Source organism: Megascapheus bottae, chromosome 12, assembly GCF_031878675.1.
Source record: "Megascapheus bottae isolate mThoBot1 chromosome 12, mThoBot2.hap1, whole genome shotgun sequence".
In the NCBI taxonomy this organism is placed as follows: Eukaryota; Metazoa; Chordata; class Mammalia; order Rodentia; family Geomyidae; genus Megascapheus; species Megascapheus bottae.
In genome coordinates, this window is record NC_143520.1 from 38,970,799 (window position 1) to 38,991,319 (window position 20,521).

General features: G+C 34.9%; 1 protein-coding gene across 1 annotated transcript in view; it reads right to left on the bottom strand.

Moving 5' to 3' along the window:
* The window catches only part of Thsd7b (thrombospondin type 1 domain containing 7B), a 719,928-nt gene that overhangs the window by 87,567 nt on the left and 611,840 nt on the right, over positions 1-20,521 (bottom strand). Inside the window, exon 16 of the mRNA XM_090343132.1 lies at positions 16,064-16,214. Coding sequence (XP_090199258.1) covers positions 16,064-16,214 — 151 coding nt within the window. The remainder of the gene's footprint in view (positions 1-16,063; positions 16,215-20,521) is intronic.

The window sequence follows — 20,521 nt, forward strand, 5'->3', positions numbered from 1 at the left end:
AGCTGCTCTACGGTGTTAGAAGGTTGATCTTTCCCCTCTGGTCTCTGCTGTCATCTGTGCTGCCTGTGCCTAATGTGTGAGGGACTCTTGCATCTAGATTCCACTGCTTGCTGGATTTGCTGTATTTCCAACTTTCCTGGGCCTTGGTGCCTTCCCTTGCGGCTTTCGCAGCTTGGAGCCTGCAGTGAGGGATGGAGGAGGGGTCCTCACGTTTTGGATTCTTTAAGAACGTTGGATATAAGCTTTATCTGGACTTCTTTTTTGGTTTGTGTACTTCTCCAATGCTTCTTGAATTTGTAGTTGTGGGGGTCTTAAGATAGTTGGCTCGTGGGATTCCCTGATTCTCTCTTTTTGTGGGAGAGAGCTGGGCTGGGTTGCTATTGTCTCGGTGCCATCTTCCGACCTCCTGCTGCTGTTTGACTTTGTGAGACAACATCTTGGGATATATGTCAGACTGGCCTCAAACTCACTATGAAATCTAAGCTAGATTTGAAGTCAGAAACTTCCAAACTCAGCTGCCAATTTGATGGGATTATAGCCTGCACAACCAAATTCTGCTGATACAGAGCTTTGTAAGGATAATAGCAATATAATAAGTGTTTTAAAATAACTATTACCTAAAGCACTCTATAATATTAACATTTAAAAAAGTTTTGACTGACTAACCATTTATGTTGGATTTAAACATCTGCATAGATATATATTAATTTATACATAAGAAATCTGTACACATACGTAGACAATATGTGGAGATAAGTTGATATTGATCAAGATGCATTGTACTCATAAATTGAAACCCATTTGTACAAATACTTAACATATAAGATGAGTCTAAACAAAATGAACTCGAGCATATGGAGACGAGAGGTTTAACTTTTTGATTGTTCTTAATGTAGCATGTGAACTTATGTCTTTTCTCTTTTTCTCCCCTACAGTTTATCTTATGTTGTTATTGTATCTGACTTTGGTACCTGGTATATTGTATATATGTGAATTTGAAGTAGGGAAAGGAAGGGAGTGAACAAGATGATTGGGGGAGTAAGGGGAAGGAAAGTTGCAGAAAAAATATGGGAAGGAGTATCAATGTTCAAGAAGTAATGTAACCCACTACTTGATGAATGTAACTGTAACCTCTCCATACATCACTCCGACAATAAAATACAATAAAAAGACAATTAACATGCACACACAAACTTCCCCTCCTCCCTAGGATTCCCCATAGAGGGCATCCAGGAAAAATAGATAGTAACCTTTGAAATATATGTCATTATGTGCTGGAATGTAAAAGTTATGTTTTCAAGGCCAAGTCTCAACATAGTAAAACCTCTAATTAAACTTTTAAACTTTCATATTTTAGAAAGTCTTAAGGTAAGCGGGAGCAGATGTAGAATTGTACAAACAAGATAATTAAAGCGTAAGAAATCAAGGAGCAGTTTTACATGTTAACCCACCTCCATTTCATTGAGAAATTACTGATCAGATCCTAAAACATGCCTGTAGTAGGACAGCCTATTTGGAAAAGTGCTACAAATATCATAGAAATATTTTGAAAGCATAGGATACCCACTCTAGTAATCTATTCACATTTCTACCCATGAGAAGGAATTGTTTACAAGAAAAAAATCTTTGACAGGCTGAAAATTGAAAGGAGAACATTTAGTATCTTCACATTTTCTTGCAATTATCTAAAATCGCATTAGAATAGATGAAAAAAACAACAAAGTGAAGAGTTTGGACTTTTTAGGTAAGATAAATGAGACATGGAATACCATATAGGAAGGAATCCATTTTACAAAAACTGGAAAATGCATTTATTACAGAAATTGATGGGGGGTAGGAGTTTGGCCTAGTGGTAAGAGTGCTTGCCTAGCATGCATGAAGACCCAGATTCAATTCCTTGGTACCACATATATAGCAAAAAACTGGAAGTGGTTCTGTGGCTCAAGTGGTAGAGTTCTAGTCTTGAGAAAGCCCAAGGACAGTGCTCAGGCTCTAAGTTCTGTCCCCACAACTGGCAAAAATAAAAAGTAATATAAAATAAATTGAAAGTGAATGCTGTGTGCCCCTGCAAATTTGTCATCAATGAGATGTAAGGACAGTATTTAAAAAGTAATTGAAAATCATGGGAAGGGGGAACAATGTTCAAGAAGTAAAGTAGCACTATATTCCCTACCTTATGAATGTAACAGTAACCTCTCTACATTTCACTTTGATAATAAAATAGAATTTAAAAGAAGTAATTGAATACTTGCATAATACCAAAGCAAAATGAGAAAGTAAAAGTAGTGACAAACTCACAGTATATTACAAACTACAAAATCATTAAAAAAAATAAGATATTCCATATCTCTGTCTTTGAAAAACAGAAAACAATGCTAAATGTATTTTAAAAACATAACTTTGGAGAAATATTCAACATTCGTTACAGGATCCTTTTCTCAAGGTCCCAGTCCTCTCCACATTGATCTTTCTTTTCCATTTAAAATCAACAGATTTAAGAAAGCTTCCATTCAATTTTAAAATTTCAAAAAAAATGTAAGGATACATACTTGTTATAAAAGTTTTGTTTAAAAACTGAAGAGCATATGAGAAGATTTTAAGGCTTACCTGTAAACCCACAGTAATTAATACAATGTCATATGATTTTGTGAATAAAACTAATCTATTGCAGGGTGCATTGGCTTACACCTATAATCCTAGCCACTCAGGAGGCTCAAGCCACTCAGGAGGTTCTGAGGACCAACGCTCAAAGCCACGCTGGGCACTAATGTCTGGGAGACTCATCTCCAAATACTCAGGAGAAAACAGAAAGTAGGACTGTGATTCCAGTGGTCAAGCCGTAGCCTTGAGCTGGAATGCTCAGGGACAGTGCCCAGGTCCAGAATTCAAGCCCCATAACCAACAAAAAAAACCCAAATATCAAACAGATCAATTGATTAGAATAGGCACTCTGGAAATACTCACACTGATGATTATTCACTTGATGATGGTCTATGAAGGCAGGGATAGAATTTGAAACATGCTGGGAAAAAATGTCTATATGACACTGAATTGCATTAACCCCTGGACCATTCCCTCAGTAGCCCATTCAGATTCTTTAGGATATTTTCATCCGCTCTGACCATCATTTTCTCTTCTTTGAATAATTTGCCACTAACGATCTGCACATTAGTTCCTCCAGTAATTGCCCTTTTCCAAAACTCTAAGGAGAACCAATATTTAACCCATCCTCTCTACATTTACATCAGAGTCACCCTGTATCTAGTTAAATATTAGTGATAACACACAGGGACTCCATCCTTTGCCTAGCTAAGGGATATTGCTATGGGGTAATTATTCCAAAGTGTTTCTTTGAACATTAGGCTTAGTCTAGAATTTCATATGATATGGTAGTTATTAAAACCCCAAAATTATTTTAAAAATTAGATAAATTACTTCATAAGTCATCTTTAAATAAATCATTTTAATGATTTAGGAGTCGATTAAATCTTTATGTACACTAAGCAGCATGTGGTGTGTAACTGTAATCCTAGCTATATAGGAGGCTGACACAGAAGGTTCAAAAGTTCAAACCCAACACTGGCAAAGTTAGCTAGAAACTATTACCAAAATGAAATACAACACAAAAGTGATGGGGGTGGGATTATAGACTATTTGTCTAACATGCATAAGAATCAAGTTCAAACTGCAGTCCAATGACCACCACCACCATCACATCAATAAAACATTAATCATCCACACTAGTGGTTAGGGCAATGGAAATAAAACATTATTTGGAAAATAAAAAAGAAAAGCTAAAAAATTCAATGCTAATCAAATTATGAAAGAATTGGATCTCTCATATAGTGCTAAGAATAATGAAAGGTAGTATTGTATCTTTTTAAACTGTTTGAACATTTCTAGTAATAAACATGACCCTATTCTTTAACTCACCTATCCCACGCCTAATTGTGTGCTTGAAAGTAGAATGCATGTGTTCATAATGACTCCTAGAATATTCCCAATAGTACTTGTCACAGGAACTCTATGAATTCAGTATATATAGGAAATTATTTATATAAACTGACAAGTGCAATCAAAGATCTGTGGTATTCTGGAATTGGTATTATATTTATGTGTTTGTTGGATCAGTAAAAACTAAAGTGGCATCAACTTATATCATTAAGATCTATTCGTTTAGATGCATGAAATTTGTTCATCATTACAAATTTACAATTTCCTGGGATTGGAAAGAAAATGTCATTTGTAGGGCCGGGAGTTTGGCCTACTGGTTAAAGTGCTTGCCTAGCATGCATAAAGACCCGGGTTCGATTCCTTGGTACCACATACATAGAAAAAAGCCAGAAGTGGTGCTGAGGCTCAAGTGGTAGAGTTCTAGCCTTGAGAAAGTCCAAGGACAGTGCTCAGGCCCTGAGCTCAAGCCCAGGACTGGCAAAAAAAAAAAAAAAGAAAATGTCATTTGTAAAACCCTAAACCTTACTATATATACTCAATAATCGAAAAAAAGGAACTTGTGTAAAGATGCCTTCAATAGTGTAGATATACAGTCTCAAATACATGAATGCACTTGAAGTTGAATTTTTTTAAATTTTATTTAAACTTTATTGGAAAGGTAATGTGCAAAGGGTTACAATTATATAAGTAATGATGTAATGAGTATATTCTCCCACCTTTTCCCTTCCTAACTCCACTGTCCCACAGGTTGTAAATTTATTTTTGACAATGTCTAGTGAGTATCCCTGCTGAATTAATTCACTCTTTGTCCTACAATTTCTGTGATTCCTTTTCTTCTCATCAAATGACATAAACTTATATACAAAACAAAGCATACAGAAATTTTAAAAATGTGACAAAAGGGAATAAACCAAAGGAAAAGAAGAAATAAAAAGTGAATATCAACAGTACAATAATAATAATAGTAATAATAATAATAATAAAAACTCCAGTTTCCATTTCTTGAAGTTCATTTCAGTAAGTGTCATTTTATGGTGGATAGTCTTTTAAGTAACTTAAATGTTATGTTTTTAAATATAATCACATAATGAATATATACATTTTCTCAAATAAAAATGGGTAAGTGAGTTGAGTACTTTACTAAGTTAGTATGACCTTACTCACACAATACAATAATTACATCAGGTAATTATACAATTTTGGTATTTCATAAAATTCCCTTCTGAAAAGTTTTCTCTATTTACCTTTGCATTTTATTTTCTGGGCTAGTATTATGGCTAGAACAAAGGATCTTAAGTTTTTGCTAGGCTCTTTTGCTCATGGATAACACTCTAGTTCTTGAACCATACCTCCACTCTGTTTAATTGGAGTTAAGAGACTTGAGGTTTTGTCTTCCTGTGTTGTCTCTAAACTATCATTCTGATATCTCAACCCATGAAAACCAAGAATATAAATAAGACGTATCCAGCTTTTACATCATCTTCAATTGTCAATAAATTTTAACACTTAAAGACAAAATAGAAATTTTTAGTAAATGCAAACACAATTATTAATAAACATTGTTAATTGCTGCCCAACTCTATATAGTTTTAAATAATTTCAAAATCAAACAACACCATTGTAATCTATTTAGCTATTATGTCTGATGTTTTAATTTAAACATTATATTCACTACTGAAATGTGTTTATATGTATTTCATGATTTGCAACTTTCACATTGTGAAGTGCCTAAGATTTTGAAGTTTTTCCATATAATATAAATTGTACATGTTTTTGTCTTGAAATGCAGATGATCCTAAACACATGAGAAGTTTATCATTGTGGAGTTAACAGATTAATTTTCAAACACTAATATCTAAAGAAGGGGCCAGAACCTGAATCCACAATTGATATTTAGGGAGGGAATAATAAAATTTGGGGGATTTTCTTGCACAAGAAAATATACAGAGTAGGATATCTAATTAGCTAATTGAACTTGACATTTTATCACAATGAACAAATATTCAAGATACCATCTGAACTTTTTTGGAGTGATTTTTTTTGAAGTAAAACATATTGCTCATTCTTAGGAGCAATAATAATCTAATAAAATGGTAAAATGAATAATATTTCTTCTTTAAATATATGATTATGGACGTCTATAAATAAATGTGATTATGTGAGACAGAGGATAGCAAGAAGTCATCTACATCTCTAATTGCCATCTGTGTGATAATCTGTCATCTTAATACATAATAGTAGATACAATTTTTTAATATAAGATGAAATTAAGGTGGTCTTGGTCTTAGTCTTGTCCTGATCTTATCTCTTTATTCCACTACAACAAAATATTATAAATAGTTAGAGTATAACATGCACAACATGGGGCCAGGAATTTGGCCTAGTGGTAGAGTGCTTGCCTAGCATGCATGAAGACCCGGGTTCAATTCCTCAGTACCACATGCATAGAAAATAGCCAAAAATTGTGCTGAGGCTCAAGTGGTAGAGCTCTAGCCTTGAGAAAGTTCAAGGACAGTACTCAGGCCCTGAGTTCAAGCCCAGGACTAGCAAAAAAAAATGCATAAGATGCACAACATTTATGAGTCACCTAGCATCATGGTGAAACTTAGGAATGTAAGGGAAGTCAGTAACCAATAGAAAACAGTTGTCATTTAGCTCTGTACTAATAAATAAATTCTGCCTAGCAAATGTGAGGCCATGAGTTTAAACAGCACCTTTTAATAATAAATAAATAAATAAATAAATAAATAACTTTTCCAGCAGGACTTACTCTTTCAATCCCGACTTATTTTTGAAAAATCTTAAGTAATTTAACATTCCTTAATAATCCTTTGGATAGTGTCAAATTTGAGGTAGAAGGCATTTTTCCCTGAAAAGAGCTCCAGTTTTTCTGTCTTTAATCACTCTTAAGTATCTGATTATGATTGATAAAGCTTAAGTTTACGGTTTCCTGTGTCAGTATTGGAGTGGTTGTTGGTTGTGAATAATAAAACCTTGTTACTATTTTCCATTGAAAGTATGGGGTTGCTGTTTTTGATAAGAAGGTATGGTTAAAAATGTGAAAGATCACTTAAATCAAAGCCATTATGAGGAGGATTCTCTCCTGTTGGTTTATCTTCACCTCAGAACTACACGAATATCACAATATACATTGAATAGCTATTTAACCAGTTGTTTCAATAGCATATTAGTCTTGATATTTCTTGGCACTGTGGTTCTCTGTTATCTTTGTGATGTCTTAATTTGTAAGTTTTTTGTTTGTTGGAGTAACTAAATGTAGATAGATATGTTTCAGTACCAAGAAGTTCTTTTCTCAAATCCTTAAATTTCTGATTGGCTTCTATTAACTTTTTTTTCAATTTTCCTATAAACCTATAAAGTGTGAATACTGTGTTTCAATGGATTTATTGGGTACTTTTTGCTGACCTTTTTTTTCTGTAATCACAATTGCCTTGTTAAGTTTTGTTGTAAAATGACTTAAGATGCACTGTTGATATGCTTTCCAATGTGTGTTTGATAAGAGTGATAAAAGAAAGCTTAAAGATAGAGGAAAAATAGTAAAAGAAAATCTCAATATATATACACAGATTTATATATAACTTTAAATGGGCAAAACAAGAATATGAAGTAGACTCTTGTGAACACATTAAAATTATTTCTACTTTTAGTAATTGGTTTTCCTCTTGGTCATGGATTACAGTCAGCTGCTTTTTCACATTTATTACAGAAACAAAAAAGAGATGACACTTGATTGATATTACAATGTCAAAATATCTATATAAGCAGATCAAATGTCAAAATAGAACTTATTAACCTTCAAAAAGGAAACAGAACAAAATATATGCAGAACAAACTAGGACCCTATCATTCTCCTTTCTAGTTGCCAGTCAATCCGTGAAATTTTGAAACTTCCATTGTTGATTGTTTGAGGATTGGGTCTCATATTTTAGTGTCTTTATATTTGTTTTGGAAGGATATAAAATGTGGATAATCTATATTCCTCTGAAGTTTGGGTATACGTTTTATTAGGTAATTTCTAGAGCAAACTTGTAATAAAATTCTATCTCTTTTTGTGGCTTGTCCTTTGTAAGGTGATTATAAGACGGGGACTTTAGGTGGTATCTCTGCTCAAGCTTGTGTAGTTCCCATGTGTCCTAGACCAGTATGTGTTGGGACGGATTCAGCATGTATCTCTCCAGACGTCATAGTTTGTCTATACTGAGGGAGTTTTCACTCTATGTATATAAAAATAATATTTATTCCATAATTCAAGCTTATGAAGATATCTAGATTTTTTTGGCCTACTTTTTAACTCTTCTACATGTTGACATTCAAATTCTAGCTTCTCGGATTTCTTAGGCTCTGATATCTGGAAATAGTACGGTCTTGTCTGGTCCCATTCTCTCTATCCCTGTTTGAAATGTATCTCCAGCCATCAGAAAGTGGTTCTGTGATCTGAATCCTGAGTCTTTTCTCATTTGGTTTTCTCGTTCCATTCAAGGCAGTTCAACATTGCTTGTTATGCAATGTCTCACAACTGTGATTTTCTGTGTTTGGGCTGTGTAAAGTTGTTCACAATAGGAAGATAAATACAATCCAAGTTGAATGTACCTAGTAATATTCCAGCATGGCTAGAAATGAAATGTCTGTCTCCTCTCCAGTCATTTATGTACTGTCTTCCAATCAAGCTGAACCATTCATAAGTTAATGAATTTGTGCAAATGGGTAGGAGAATCAATATGGTAATTTTCACTTTTTTGTGCGCATTTTTTTGGGGGGGGGTTGAACTAGGCCTGGAGGCTGTCCCTGAGATCTTCAGCTCAAGGCTTCTACCCTACTCTTGAGCCAAGCCCCATTTTCCATTTTCTAGTGATTAACTGGAGATAAGGTCTCAGGTCCTTTTGTGCCTGGGCTGGCTTTGAACCTTGATCCTCAGATCTGAGCCTCCTGATTAGTTAGGGTTACAGGTATGAGCCACTGTGTCCGGCAATATGGTAATTTTCTGAAAAACATATACTTATAAAGTATCCAAAATATTGCATTTAAGTTTGGTTGTGATGCCTCATTACTTCTTAGAATGATAGATACAAGCATTTGTGAATGAATGATAAGAAACATGGAGCATATAGTCACGTTTAATCTGCAATAGAGCTATTCCATAACCCACTATAACAAGAATACCAGTATCTGTGGATTCTCAAGTACCTTATATAAAATGGAATAGTATCTGCATATGACTATGCCCACAATCTTATATGCTGATCTTATACTTGATATTTCAAAAACAGATTTTTGTTAAATATACAGATATGGGATCCCAAAACAGGGCAAATATGGGAATGTAATACATCCTTTTTAATTTTATTTTTTTAATTTTTTGTGTCAGTTCCAAGGTTTGAACTCAGGGCCTGGATACTGTCCCTGATATATCAGATATATTGTATTTGGTTATTTGAAATTGGATAGGGAAGGGGGGAAAACAAGATGGGGTTGGGGGGGAGGGTAATGGGAACCAAGACATGTGAAAGGGTATCAATGTATGTGAATTAATGCACCTTCTATCTGGCAAATATCATGTAACCCTTTTATTAATTACAATAAAAAAATTAAAAAAAGAAGATTAGAACTCCACTTCTGGCTTTTGTTTTTTTTCAGAGTCAATTGTACATAAGTGTCTCATGGACTTTCCTGCCCAGGCTTGCTTCAAACCGTGATCCTCAGATCTTTGCTTTCTGAATAGCTAGAATTACAACCTTTTGGCATCAGTGCCTAGCTATGTGATCCACCTTTCTGTGTGTGTGTGTGTGTGTGTGTGTGTGTGTGTGTGTGTGTGTGTGTGTGTGCACCAGTCTCGGGGCTTGAACTCAGGGACTGGATGATGTCCCTGAACTCTTGTACTGAAGCCAGCACTCTGCTACTTGAGCCAAACCTCCACTTTCAGCCTTTTTGGTGGTTAGAGATAAACGTGTCACAGACTTTCTTGTCCATTCTTGCTTCAAGCCATGTTCCTCCATTCACAGCTTCCTGAATTATTAGGATTCTAGGTGTGAGCCACCAGCACCCAGGTAATCTTTTCTATTTTAAAGTGAGGATTTCTATTATGAAACAGAGGCAGAGGTAGAGGAGCTAGGGAAAAGGAAAGAAAAGAGAAGTTTGGGAGCAACAGAACCCTTATTTTGTACTCCAAATGCATGGTAGTGAAAAAAATCAAAGAAATCAAGCTATATAAAAGATAATGATAATAAGCATATTAAATTTCAGAAAATGAAGCAGCCCAGAGACTGCTTTTTATCAGATTGTAATTTTCTGAGCTTGAAATGAGGTGCCCTCCTTTCAGTGCCTCGTTATTCTGGAAATAAGACTGGCTTTAACTGATATCGCAGCTCATTGCACAAGGGATAAGATTCTTCTGAAAAACCAGGAGTAATGAACTATTGTCTTCTAACAGACAATAATATCAGCTTAGCAAGAAAAAAACACAGAATATACTATTTAGAGTATACAAAATTATCATCATTGTCTTTTGCCTTTCAGCTATAAGTTAAAAAAAAAAAGGCAGCCTAAGGATTTTGATCCTTCGATGTATTCGATGTATCCTCCAAAGACAAACAGGCTGCCATCTGCTTGTGAGAACGTTAGAAGTGCTTGGAGCTGAACACTAAGCAGTAAACCTTGGGTCAAATTGCTTCCCTTGAAACAGAACCTAAGTATTGCTGAGAACACTGAGTCATCAGTAATAAATTATCACTGCGCAGAACCTTTCTCCCAAATAATTCTGGAACAAAATGAAAGAGAGAAAAAGAGAGGAAAAAAAAAGGACTGGGGAGGATTTTAGTTAACTTCAACGCTCAAGTATAGATCACATCACAAAATTTGCCAGCACTTTTATTTCTCTTTAAGAGATGTTTTTGCCTGAAGAAATAAAGGCAGTGTTTTGCACTGGCTTTCACTAGCAGACCATGCACAAATAAAGAATTAGATAAAGGGATAAATTCTAGAAATCAAGTGTATTCTCAAAGCACAGTACTAAGGCTTTGATCAAATCCAGACTCTATTACACTTAAACCCTGTATAGTTTATTTGTAAAGTCTTCTGTTGTGATCCTTCTCCAGAGGTTGGTGACAGTACAAAGATCTGAGTCCGTGTTTGATCATGAGTTTTTGTTTGGACCACTCTTCAATGAGTCTCCCGTTCCCACTATTGAGAGGAGAGAATGTCTGGCTTGATGCTGTGAATCAATTAAAGTTCATAAAGATTTTTTTTTAACCCAAGTCAACTTTCTGGTAAGGATTTTCCAAGTCTTGCTCCTGCAAAATACATATGAGTTTGAAATTTTATCTCCAAGCCTTTGCTTTCTCTTGTCAATATCATTGCTCAAGTAATTCCTTTGCCAAAACTCCAAGAAGATCCACCAATAGAAAATTTGTATTAATCTAAGAAAACTCTAATAGCATAAACAAAGGCAACTGCAAACACATTTATGTTGTTCAAAGGGATTTCAACATTTCAATTTATGAATACGTTTTGATCAATGTTATTTCTTCCGTCATTCTACTCCATCTTTCCCTATGAGAATCTCTTGAAGAATATGTGATTCTACAAATACTTACCTAGTTCAATTTTGAAATATGTAAGATTGGGATTAAAATGAACCAAAGTAAGAAAAGAACAAATATATAATAAACATTGAACTATTACATGTACAAGTACACATTAAATTGCATATATATGTGTATACTTATACATACACATATATATGCATTTATACATACACCTAATTGTAAATCTAAGGAAAAGTCTATTGTGGAGAACTTTGTATATAAAATTGCAGAAGGTTGTTTTGAATTAAAGCAGTGAATAAAACTAAGTGAGAGGCAAAAGTATGTATGTGGCTTATAAGAACATGAAAAAGACAAAAACAAAACACTTTCCCCTCATTTTCTTCAAATTCTTCTTTTAACTGTGGTTGGTTGTATTTGATCTAATACTCTGGTTCTGACTCATACAACATTTAATGGTTTCACTACAAAGTTATTGTCTTATTTATCCTTTCAAAGGGCTTGCAATTGGCAGAGACTTTCATGTCAGTAACTCAGTTATTTAAAGGTACTATTTGATACCTTATTTTGGAATGTTGATATTAACTTCCATGAAAGTCGTATTTCAGTAAAGATCATGACAGTCCATTCCTATGAGATCACGTAATAGCTTACTTGACTTTCAAACTTGACCAAATCATTCAACATATTTAGATATAGGAGAAAAATCAGATAAAATATGTAATTTCCATTCCCCTTTCTGTTATGAGGTCTCCATTTAAACTGGAGCCCACCAGAGCACATGAGAGCAATATCTCTCGATAAGACAGACCTGAGAAAGAGTGTGCTAACATCTTACCATGCTTTGGCAATGATTTTTAGTATTTCATGATTTCAGCATTGTGTTAAGTGCCTAAGGCTTCTCAATGAAAGTTATTGTTTTCTGAGTTATTATTATATTATTATATGTTACCTGGAAATATATAAATATATTCTTGTCATAATAACAAGAAAATTTCCTTTTTCATATATTTTATTGTAATTAATAGAAGGGTTACATTATATTCACCAGTAGAAGGTGCATTATTTCACAAACATTGATACCCTTTCTCATGTGTTGGTCCCAATTTCCCTCCTCCCATCCTCGCCCTTCATCTTGTTTTCCTCCCTTCCCTAACCAATTTCAAATAACCAATTACACATATATACAATATGTCAGATACTCAGGTGAAATACTGTAACAATATGAGATAACCAAGGGACAGCAAAAGAGATAAGAGATAACATAGTACCTTAAGAACAAGAATCACTCATTATATGGCTTTTGTTTCTATATCCTGAAGGTCCTTTCATTTAGCGTCATTCTATATGGCCTTATGTACTAGGTTTTGTTCTATTGTAAATCTCTGCTAGGAGAGCCTAAGGTTTCTACTGATTATGACAAATGAGGGAAACCATTGAGGCTATGTTCCTTTGAGTCTGGCTTACTTCACTTAATATGATTTTTTTCTAAGTCTTTCCATTTCCTTACAAATGGGGCGATATCATTCTTTCTGACAGCAGCATAGAATTCCATTGTTGATCCATTCATCAACTGAGGGGCATCTGGGTTGGTTCCATATCTTTGCTACGGTAAATGGTGCTGCAATGAACATCACTGTGCTAGTGGATGTAGTATTTCCTTGTTTCTGGACAAGTGGGTAAATGCCAAGTAGTGGAATTGCTGGGTCTTAGGGGAGTTCTATGTTTAATCTTTTGAGGAACTGCCATACTGCTTTCCATAGTGGTTGAATGAGTTTGCACTCCCACCAACAGTGTATTAGTGTTCCCTCCTGACCATATCCCCTCCAGCATCTGTTGTTAAATTAGCTTTCTGGCCATTCTAACTGGAGTAAGATGGAATCTTAGAGTTGTTTTGATTTGCATTTCTTTTATGGCCAGAGATGTCGAGCATTTCTTCATGTGTCTATAGGCCATTCTTATTTCTTCTTCAGAGAAGACTCTCTTTAAGTATTTGGCCCATCTTTTAATGGGATTGTTGTTTCTTTGGAGATTAGTTTTGGAGTGATTCAAAGCTGTTGATATATTTTAGATATGAGGACTTTGTCCGTTGTATGGTTAATGAAGAGTAACAAGAAAATTTCTATAACCTCCTCCAGACATATGAAATGTTGTTAAAATATATTGTCCACCTCTAATTTCCATGTATTCCAAAAATAGAATAAAATGATTACACCAAATGAGAAAACCAAAGTTCAAAGAAACTAACTATCCTAAAGAAACAAATGCAGATTGGCAGGCAAGGCAATCACAATCTTCTGCAAATGTTCATAAAAATTTCATCTCAGTGGCCAGACAGCTGGGCTTAAGAGAGCAACATTTTCATTGCAAAGTGATTAGAGCTTAATGGAGTCTTCTGTGAGTAAATTAGAACAGGAAAGGAGAAAGATCATGGCCTCTACATTTAATTAAACTTCAGGTAGCTAATTCTTCTGTAGGTTGATTAATAAGCACTATGCCAGCATACTCCTAACATTCATGTACTCAGTCACAGAAAACACTTATCAGGCACATAAAACATATTACTTGACAAAATAAAAAATCCACTTTAATAAAGAGAAATATTCATACTAAATCTATCTTCTTTTTCCAGAATAAGTGAGCAATAAATATAAGAACAAAGGCTCTGATTTCTTCAGACTAAGTAAGACCCATTTTAGTCTATCACTTACCACATCGAAAACTTTTTGCAAACTCCTTAAGCTTTCTAATGATCAATATCCAATATCTCCAATTGAATAATAAACTAATAATACTATTTAACTCGGAGTTCTAGTGTAAGAAGTAAAAAAGATAATTCTCACAAGTACTGTGCTCAAAATGCATGGTAAATAAATGTTAACTTTCATTATATTCAAATTATGAATTTGGACTGGGAGTTTAGGCTAGTGATAAAGTGCTTGCCTAGAATGCATGAAGACCCCAGTTCGATTCCTACGTACCACATATATAGAAAGCCAGAAGTGGTGCTGTGGATCATGTGGTATAGCACTTGCCTTGAGGAAAGTCCAAGGACAGAGTTCAGGCCCTGAGTTCAAGTCCCAGGACTGGCAAAAAAATTACTTAACTCAAATTATGCATGAAATGAAATAAGTGACTTAGTAGCAAAACCAAGCTGTATGTTTCATTTTCATTAGCTTTTTTGTGTCCAGAAAAATTCAACAGATTATAGATAAATTGATGCAGAAATCTCTTAAAGTTACAATGTTATTTGATAAGCAACAAATAGTTAAAAGCTATGAGAGCAAATTGTTATTTCAAATAGAGTCTCCACTTTCTTAGAATGATTTCTATAGACTTCCTACCATTTGTTACTACAACAGTTGAATTTAATATGTTCATTTTATCATCTTAGTACTTGAAGCCATGTAATATGTTCCTAATTGCTATTCTCCTTTGCTCAATCTTTATACAGAAACAGAAATACTACATAGAAAAATTTGCCTTCTGGAAATATTAAGGTAAAGTTTTCTTTTTATTCATATATTTTTATTGTAATTAATAGAAGGGTTACATGATATTTGCCAGATAGATGGTGCATTAACTCCCATACATTGATACCCTTTCACATGTCTCAGTCCCCATTTCCCTCCCCCTACCTTCCTCATCTTGTTTCCCCCCCTTCCCTATCTGATTTCAAATAACCAAATAGAAATATATACAATCAGTAGAAACCTTGGGCTCTCCTAGCAGAGAACTGCAATACAGCAAAACCTTGATACAAAAGGCCATATAGTATGACACTAAATGAAAGGATCTCTAGGATATAGAAACATAAGCCATATAATGAATGATTGTTGTTCTTAAGGTACTATGTTATCTCTCATCTCTTTTGCTGACCCTTGGTTATCTCATATTGTTACAGTATCTCACTTTGTTACCTGATATATCGGATATATAAGGTAAAGTTTTCTACTAGGAGAAAATTTATTTGATCATATTCCTCCTATGCTTCCATTTAACAAAAATAAAAGAGAAAAAAACACACAACTTTAGTTGTGAATCCTTTTCTTTTCTTCTGGAAACTTCAAAGGTAAAAACATTGTAAAAGAACACATTATCTTTGTAAAAACAACAAAAGGCAAAAACAGATCCTAATTATCAAGCAAAATTGCAGAGAGGTATTGGGCTTTTTAAGACGTAATTTATTCCACCAGGAATTCTAAGAATCTAAGAAATTATAAGGTGAATCATTTTTGTGCTAAGGAAGATCCCTTTAACAATGGGTGTGCAGTCACATACTTGCATGATCATTACAGGCTCATTTTCCTTGTTCAGCTTCCCAGGATAAAAATTGATTCAGAAGAAGCAATGGCATTTTAAATTGTGCAGTCGCAAATGCAAATTTTTTTCTTGCTCATGTATATATCCATGTATTTATTGTTGGCCCCAGAAAAAATTCAAAATCCTGTGTTAGATAAAGACTGAGTGGGTGCTGCATTGTGAGTGTCTAGAAAACAGCAGTGAAGGCAGCACTGGAAAAGTAGGGTATTGACAAGGAAAGGAATTACCTGAGGGCATGTGGTCCATGTTCCCCACTCAGACATGACACAGTCACTGGAACACAGAAGAGAACAAGACTGGGTTTCCGGGGGTGCTTCGTCTTGTTTGCACAGACTGGTATCCACTGATTCACCTTCACTGTTTGCAGTATTCACACACCTATTGGGCAAAACCAAAAGTCAGACTGATGACTAAAACAGTGGAGAGTATACTTAAAACTATTGTAATATTTTAAAGCTATTGACTCTGAAACGTAGTTAAATTTAAAATAAGATCCCAAAAAAATCTAAGATACAAAAACAGAAAACACATCTGTTCTTCATCTAGTCGGGTTTTATTGAATGATATACCTCAAAAGAGAGCCCTTCAGTCAGCAAGGATAATCTCAGGAATTAGCTTGTTAAATTTTGCTGAGAATGTCCTCAAACTCCATTCTCAAGTGGCTGAAGTTATAGATGTGAGCAATTCCCTTGTCTGGAGAGATGTGGAACTGTAATTATTCACACACCCCGTACTGAGTAAATGTTCCTTTTATTGTAACAAAACTTGAAACCTTTCCTACTCTAAATAGAATCACCATTTTATAATACATGTGGTTGGAGCCTTTATATGCCTAATGTCTCTTTTAAACCTTTAGTTAACAACATTCCCAAACCTTCCTATCCTTTTGCCCTGTACATTTTCTTTCCAGTCCTTGTGCTTGAACTCTGGGCCTGGGCATTGTTCTTGCGCTTTCTCAAGTCTAGAGCTCTGGCACTTGAGCCAAAGCACCACTTCTGGCTTTTTCTATATATGTGGTACTGAGGAATAAATCTGGGTCTTCGTGCATGCTAGGCAAGCACTCTACCACTAGGCCGTATACTTTTAAGCCCACAGTAAAGTGTGGTAGCGTTTTAAAACTAGTAGCGTATCAACCTTGTATTTTTCCCTTTTGTGGTTGTAGTTTTCTCTTTGTCATCACTCTGTCTATTCCTAAGGATCCTGTGAACAAAATGTGTTCAACAGACAATCCAGAAAACCATCTTCTGTCAAGGTCCAGGTATTAGGATATCTATTAGGACATCATTCTGTCTGACACACTAGATTTCCTTCACTGACTTTCCAGAATACCAGATATTGAATTCTCTGTTTCATTCATGATTTAAGAAGAGACTTTTCTGGAGATTTTGACGAGTGTAAGAATAAAGACTTAAAATGAGCAAAATTGAAGATCTCTGCAAATGAAAATGTCATTCTCTACTACATATTTTATATCATCAATTTCCTTGCCCCTTTCCTACCAGTAGTCATTTCTTCTCAAACTGAAAAACTGCTCTGATTTTTTGTGTTTGTGATCAGCACTTTCTTTCATTCCTTTCCCTCTATTATTACTTCCTGAACTTACTTCAATCATGTTTTTATTGCCATTGCAAGAAAATCTCTTATCAAAATTATCAAGAGACTCCAAGTTGACAAACTCAATAGCCAGTTCGTATCTGAGTAAAGGCAGGAGCATTTGAAACAATTGAATACTGAAATCTTCCTTGAAAAATTCTCTTGTTTTCTCCTTTTCTTGGTTTTCTTCTTTGTTTTCTCTTACCCCCTTGGCTCTTTCTCCATCTAGTCTAGTCTTTCTGCTTGACTCTTCTTAACCTCTGAAAATTGAAGTTTCCCAGGAGTCAAAAATGTACCAATTCAAACAAACTTTCAACCTAATGATACACAAATTTCTGTTTTCAGTCATTTCTCTGGACCCATACTATAAATAGCTCAGTTGGAGTGCTAACCGAACATTTCGAATTTAATATGTTCAAGCAGCAACTTTAGTTTTCCTGACAAGCCTGTTTTTTATACTTCCCCATTCAAGTAATCATTGATGTTTGTTTATCTCTCACAATTATTAGATGAGAAAACCTTCTGCTCTGTACCTTTAAAATATATCCTAAATTTGACCTCACCACTTTCACTCATACTAAATGTAGTCTAACCAAGAGCCTTCTCACCTTGAATTATTCAATGGCCTCAAGTCTACATCTTTGTTCTAAAGTATTTTGAACTATGGTATATTCTCTGTAACAATAAGGTACTTTTCCAATGTAAATAGAAGTATATCACCCTCTTCTACCCTATACCTTTCAGAGTCTCACTGATTCACTTTGGAATTAGAATAATATCATAAGTTTTATCATGTTTTAGAATATAAGACATGATTTGAATACTGGTAGTAACCAAATGGGACATAATATATAAAATAAGAATAATTCTATTTTACAGGTTCCTTACTCTATTATTTTCTTCCTTCTTATTATTAGTGTGTGTGAGCACGTGTGTGTATGCTGTTGCTGAGGCTTGAATTTGGGACCTGGGCATTACACCTGAGGTTTTTTTTCACTCAAGGCTAGTGTTCTACCGCTTGAGCCATAGCTCTACTTGTTTTTCTTTGAGGTTAACTGTACATGAGTGTCCCATAAACTTTTCCTATCCAGGTTGGCTTCATACTGAGATCCTTAGATCTAAGTAGCTAGGATTACAGGAGTGAGATACCAGTGTGTCCAGCTTCTTTCCTATTTGTTTTCATTATCATTAATTATCCTATGTAAAGGGCTTTATGTTCAATATTTCAATTTTCTTTCTATAGATCTCACATTCATTCAAGTTTCTCACTAGAAAATTTCTGCTTAAATTTCGTATTTTTTACTGATCTCTTTAAAACAGTACCCCCACCATCCCAGCGCAACTTTATATTTTTCTTCACAATTCACAGCAAAGATATTTTATCATATAAATGTACATGTTTACTTTTCTCTTCTGACACATTGTGAGTTCTTTGTGAACAGAAACAAATTGTGGTACTAATGAACTCAGGATGGGTGAGTACTAGGAAAACACTCTAACACTGAACTACAAACCCAGCTTCAGAAACTTCTACATTTAGACATATATCTCCAGGACCCAGAATGAGTTCTGTAACAAAGCAATCAAATAATCAAAACAAGGCACGGTTGGCTCATGCCTATAAGCCTACCTACTCAAGAGGCTGAGATCTGAAGACTGTGGTTCAGAAGCCAGCTCAGGCACTAAAATCCCTGAGACTACTATCTCCAATTAACCACATGAAAACTGGAAATGTCTCTGTGACTCTGTGGCTCAAGCTCCATGACCATCAAAAAATAATAAAAAGAAATCAAATAATCAAAATTGTGTTTATAAATAAAAAATGATGAGACTCATATCCTCCAGTATGGAAGTGTTATAAAAGAGAAAAAAATTAGCTGTTTCATTTATTATAACATAATCTTATTTAGGTCAATGACAATTTAGAAATGCAAGATTTCTGTCAGGTTAGCGTCCCATATTTAAATCTGATCATTCACATTAAGTAATGATGCTTGTTACAGAGTATGTATGTGTTAGCATGTGAGAGCAGCCATAAAAATACATATTCTGATTATCAACTTGATTAAGATAGAAGAACCTAGAAGTACCTTGGTAAAGCACATCTTTAGTCATATCTGCAAGAATGCTTCCAGAAACAATTGCCTCATGAGGATTCTGAAGGAAATAATTATTTAATCCAGTGATGAATGTCAAATTCAAATGGAAGCTGTATGCTGCTGGTTCATAGCTATGATCCTAGGTATTAAGGAGTAAACATTCTAAGACTCATGATTCAAGTGAAGACTGGTCAAAAGTCAGACCAATATTTAAAATAAAGCAAAAATGAATTACAAGAATGGCTCAAATGCCAATCTTTGGCTTATAAGGGTGAAATCTCCAGTTCAACCCAAGTATAATGGATTATTGAGATGTAAAAACTTCCTTTCTGGGTGGACAAAGTCAGTTATATGGTCTATCCTTAGGGCCTATATCTTGAACTGACCCTTTCCTTTTACTGCTCACTTTTTCTTATCTTCCATAATGCGAACTTCCTTATCATACCCTCTCTGTCTTGGTGGGCTGACTCTCTCTCTTGGTGGGCTGACACCTCTAAATCATAAACCAAAATAAATTCTTCCTCTTTTAAGTTGTTTATGCCAGGTATTTTGTTATATCTGTGGAAAAGAAAATTTGGTACTGAGAAATAGGATTATTGCTATGAATTATCCTGACCATATGGTTCAGAAAATATTGAAACTGGTTTGTGAGAATAATTAAGAATAGTTTGGAAAAGCAGGTGGGCACTGTCCTTGGGCTTTCTCAAGGCTAGTGCCTTATACCTTGATCCAAAGAACCACTCCTGGCTTTTTCTGTATCTGTGGTACCAAGGAATCAAAACCAGGGCTTTATACATGCTAGCCAACCACTCTACCACTAGGCCAGGCTCCTGGGCCAAGTAGAATAGTTTTTCAATGTTCCAAGCGCAGCTTCAATGCAGGGGCAGGGTGTGGGGGTCAGGGGTCTGGTAGGAGCTCAGATCAGAATGCTGATAGGAATGTGTAAAATGAAGGCTTGACTCATGTAGAAGTTGTTTCTACTTTACTCAGGTA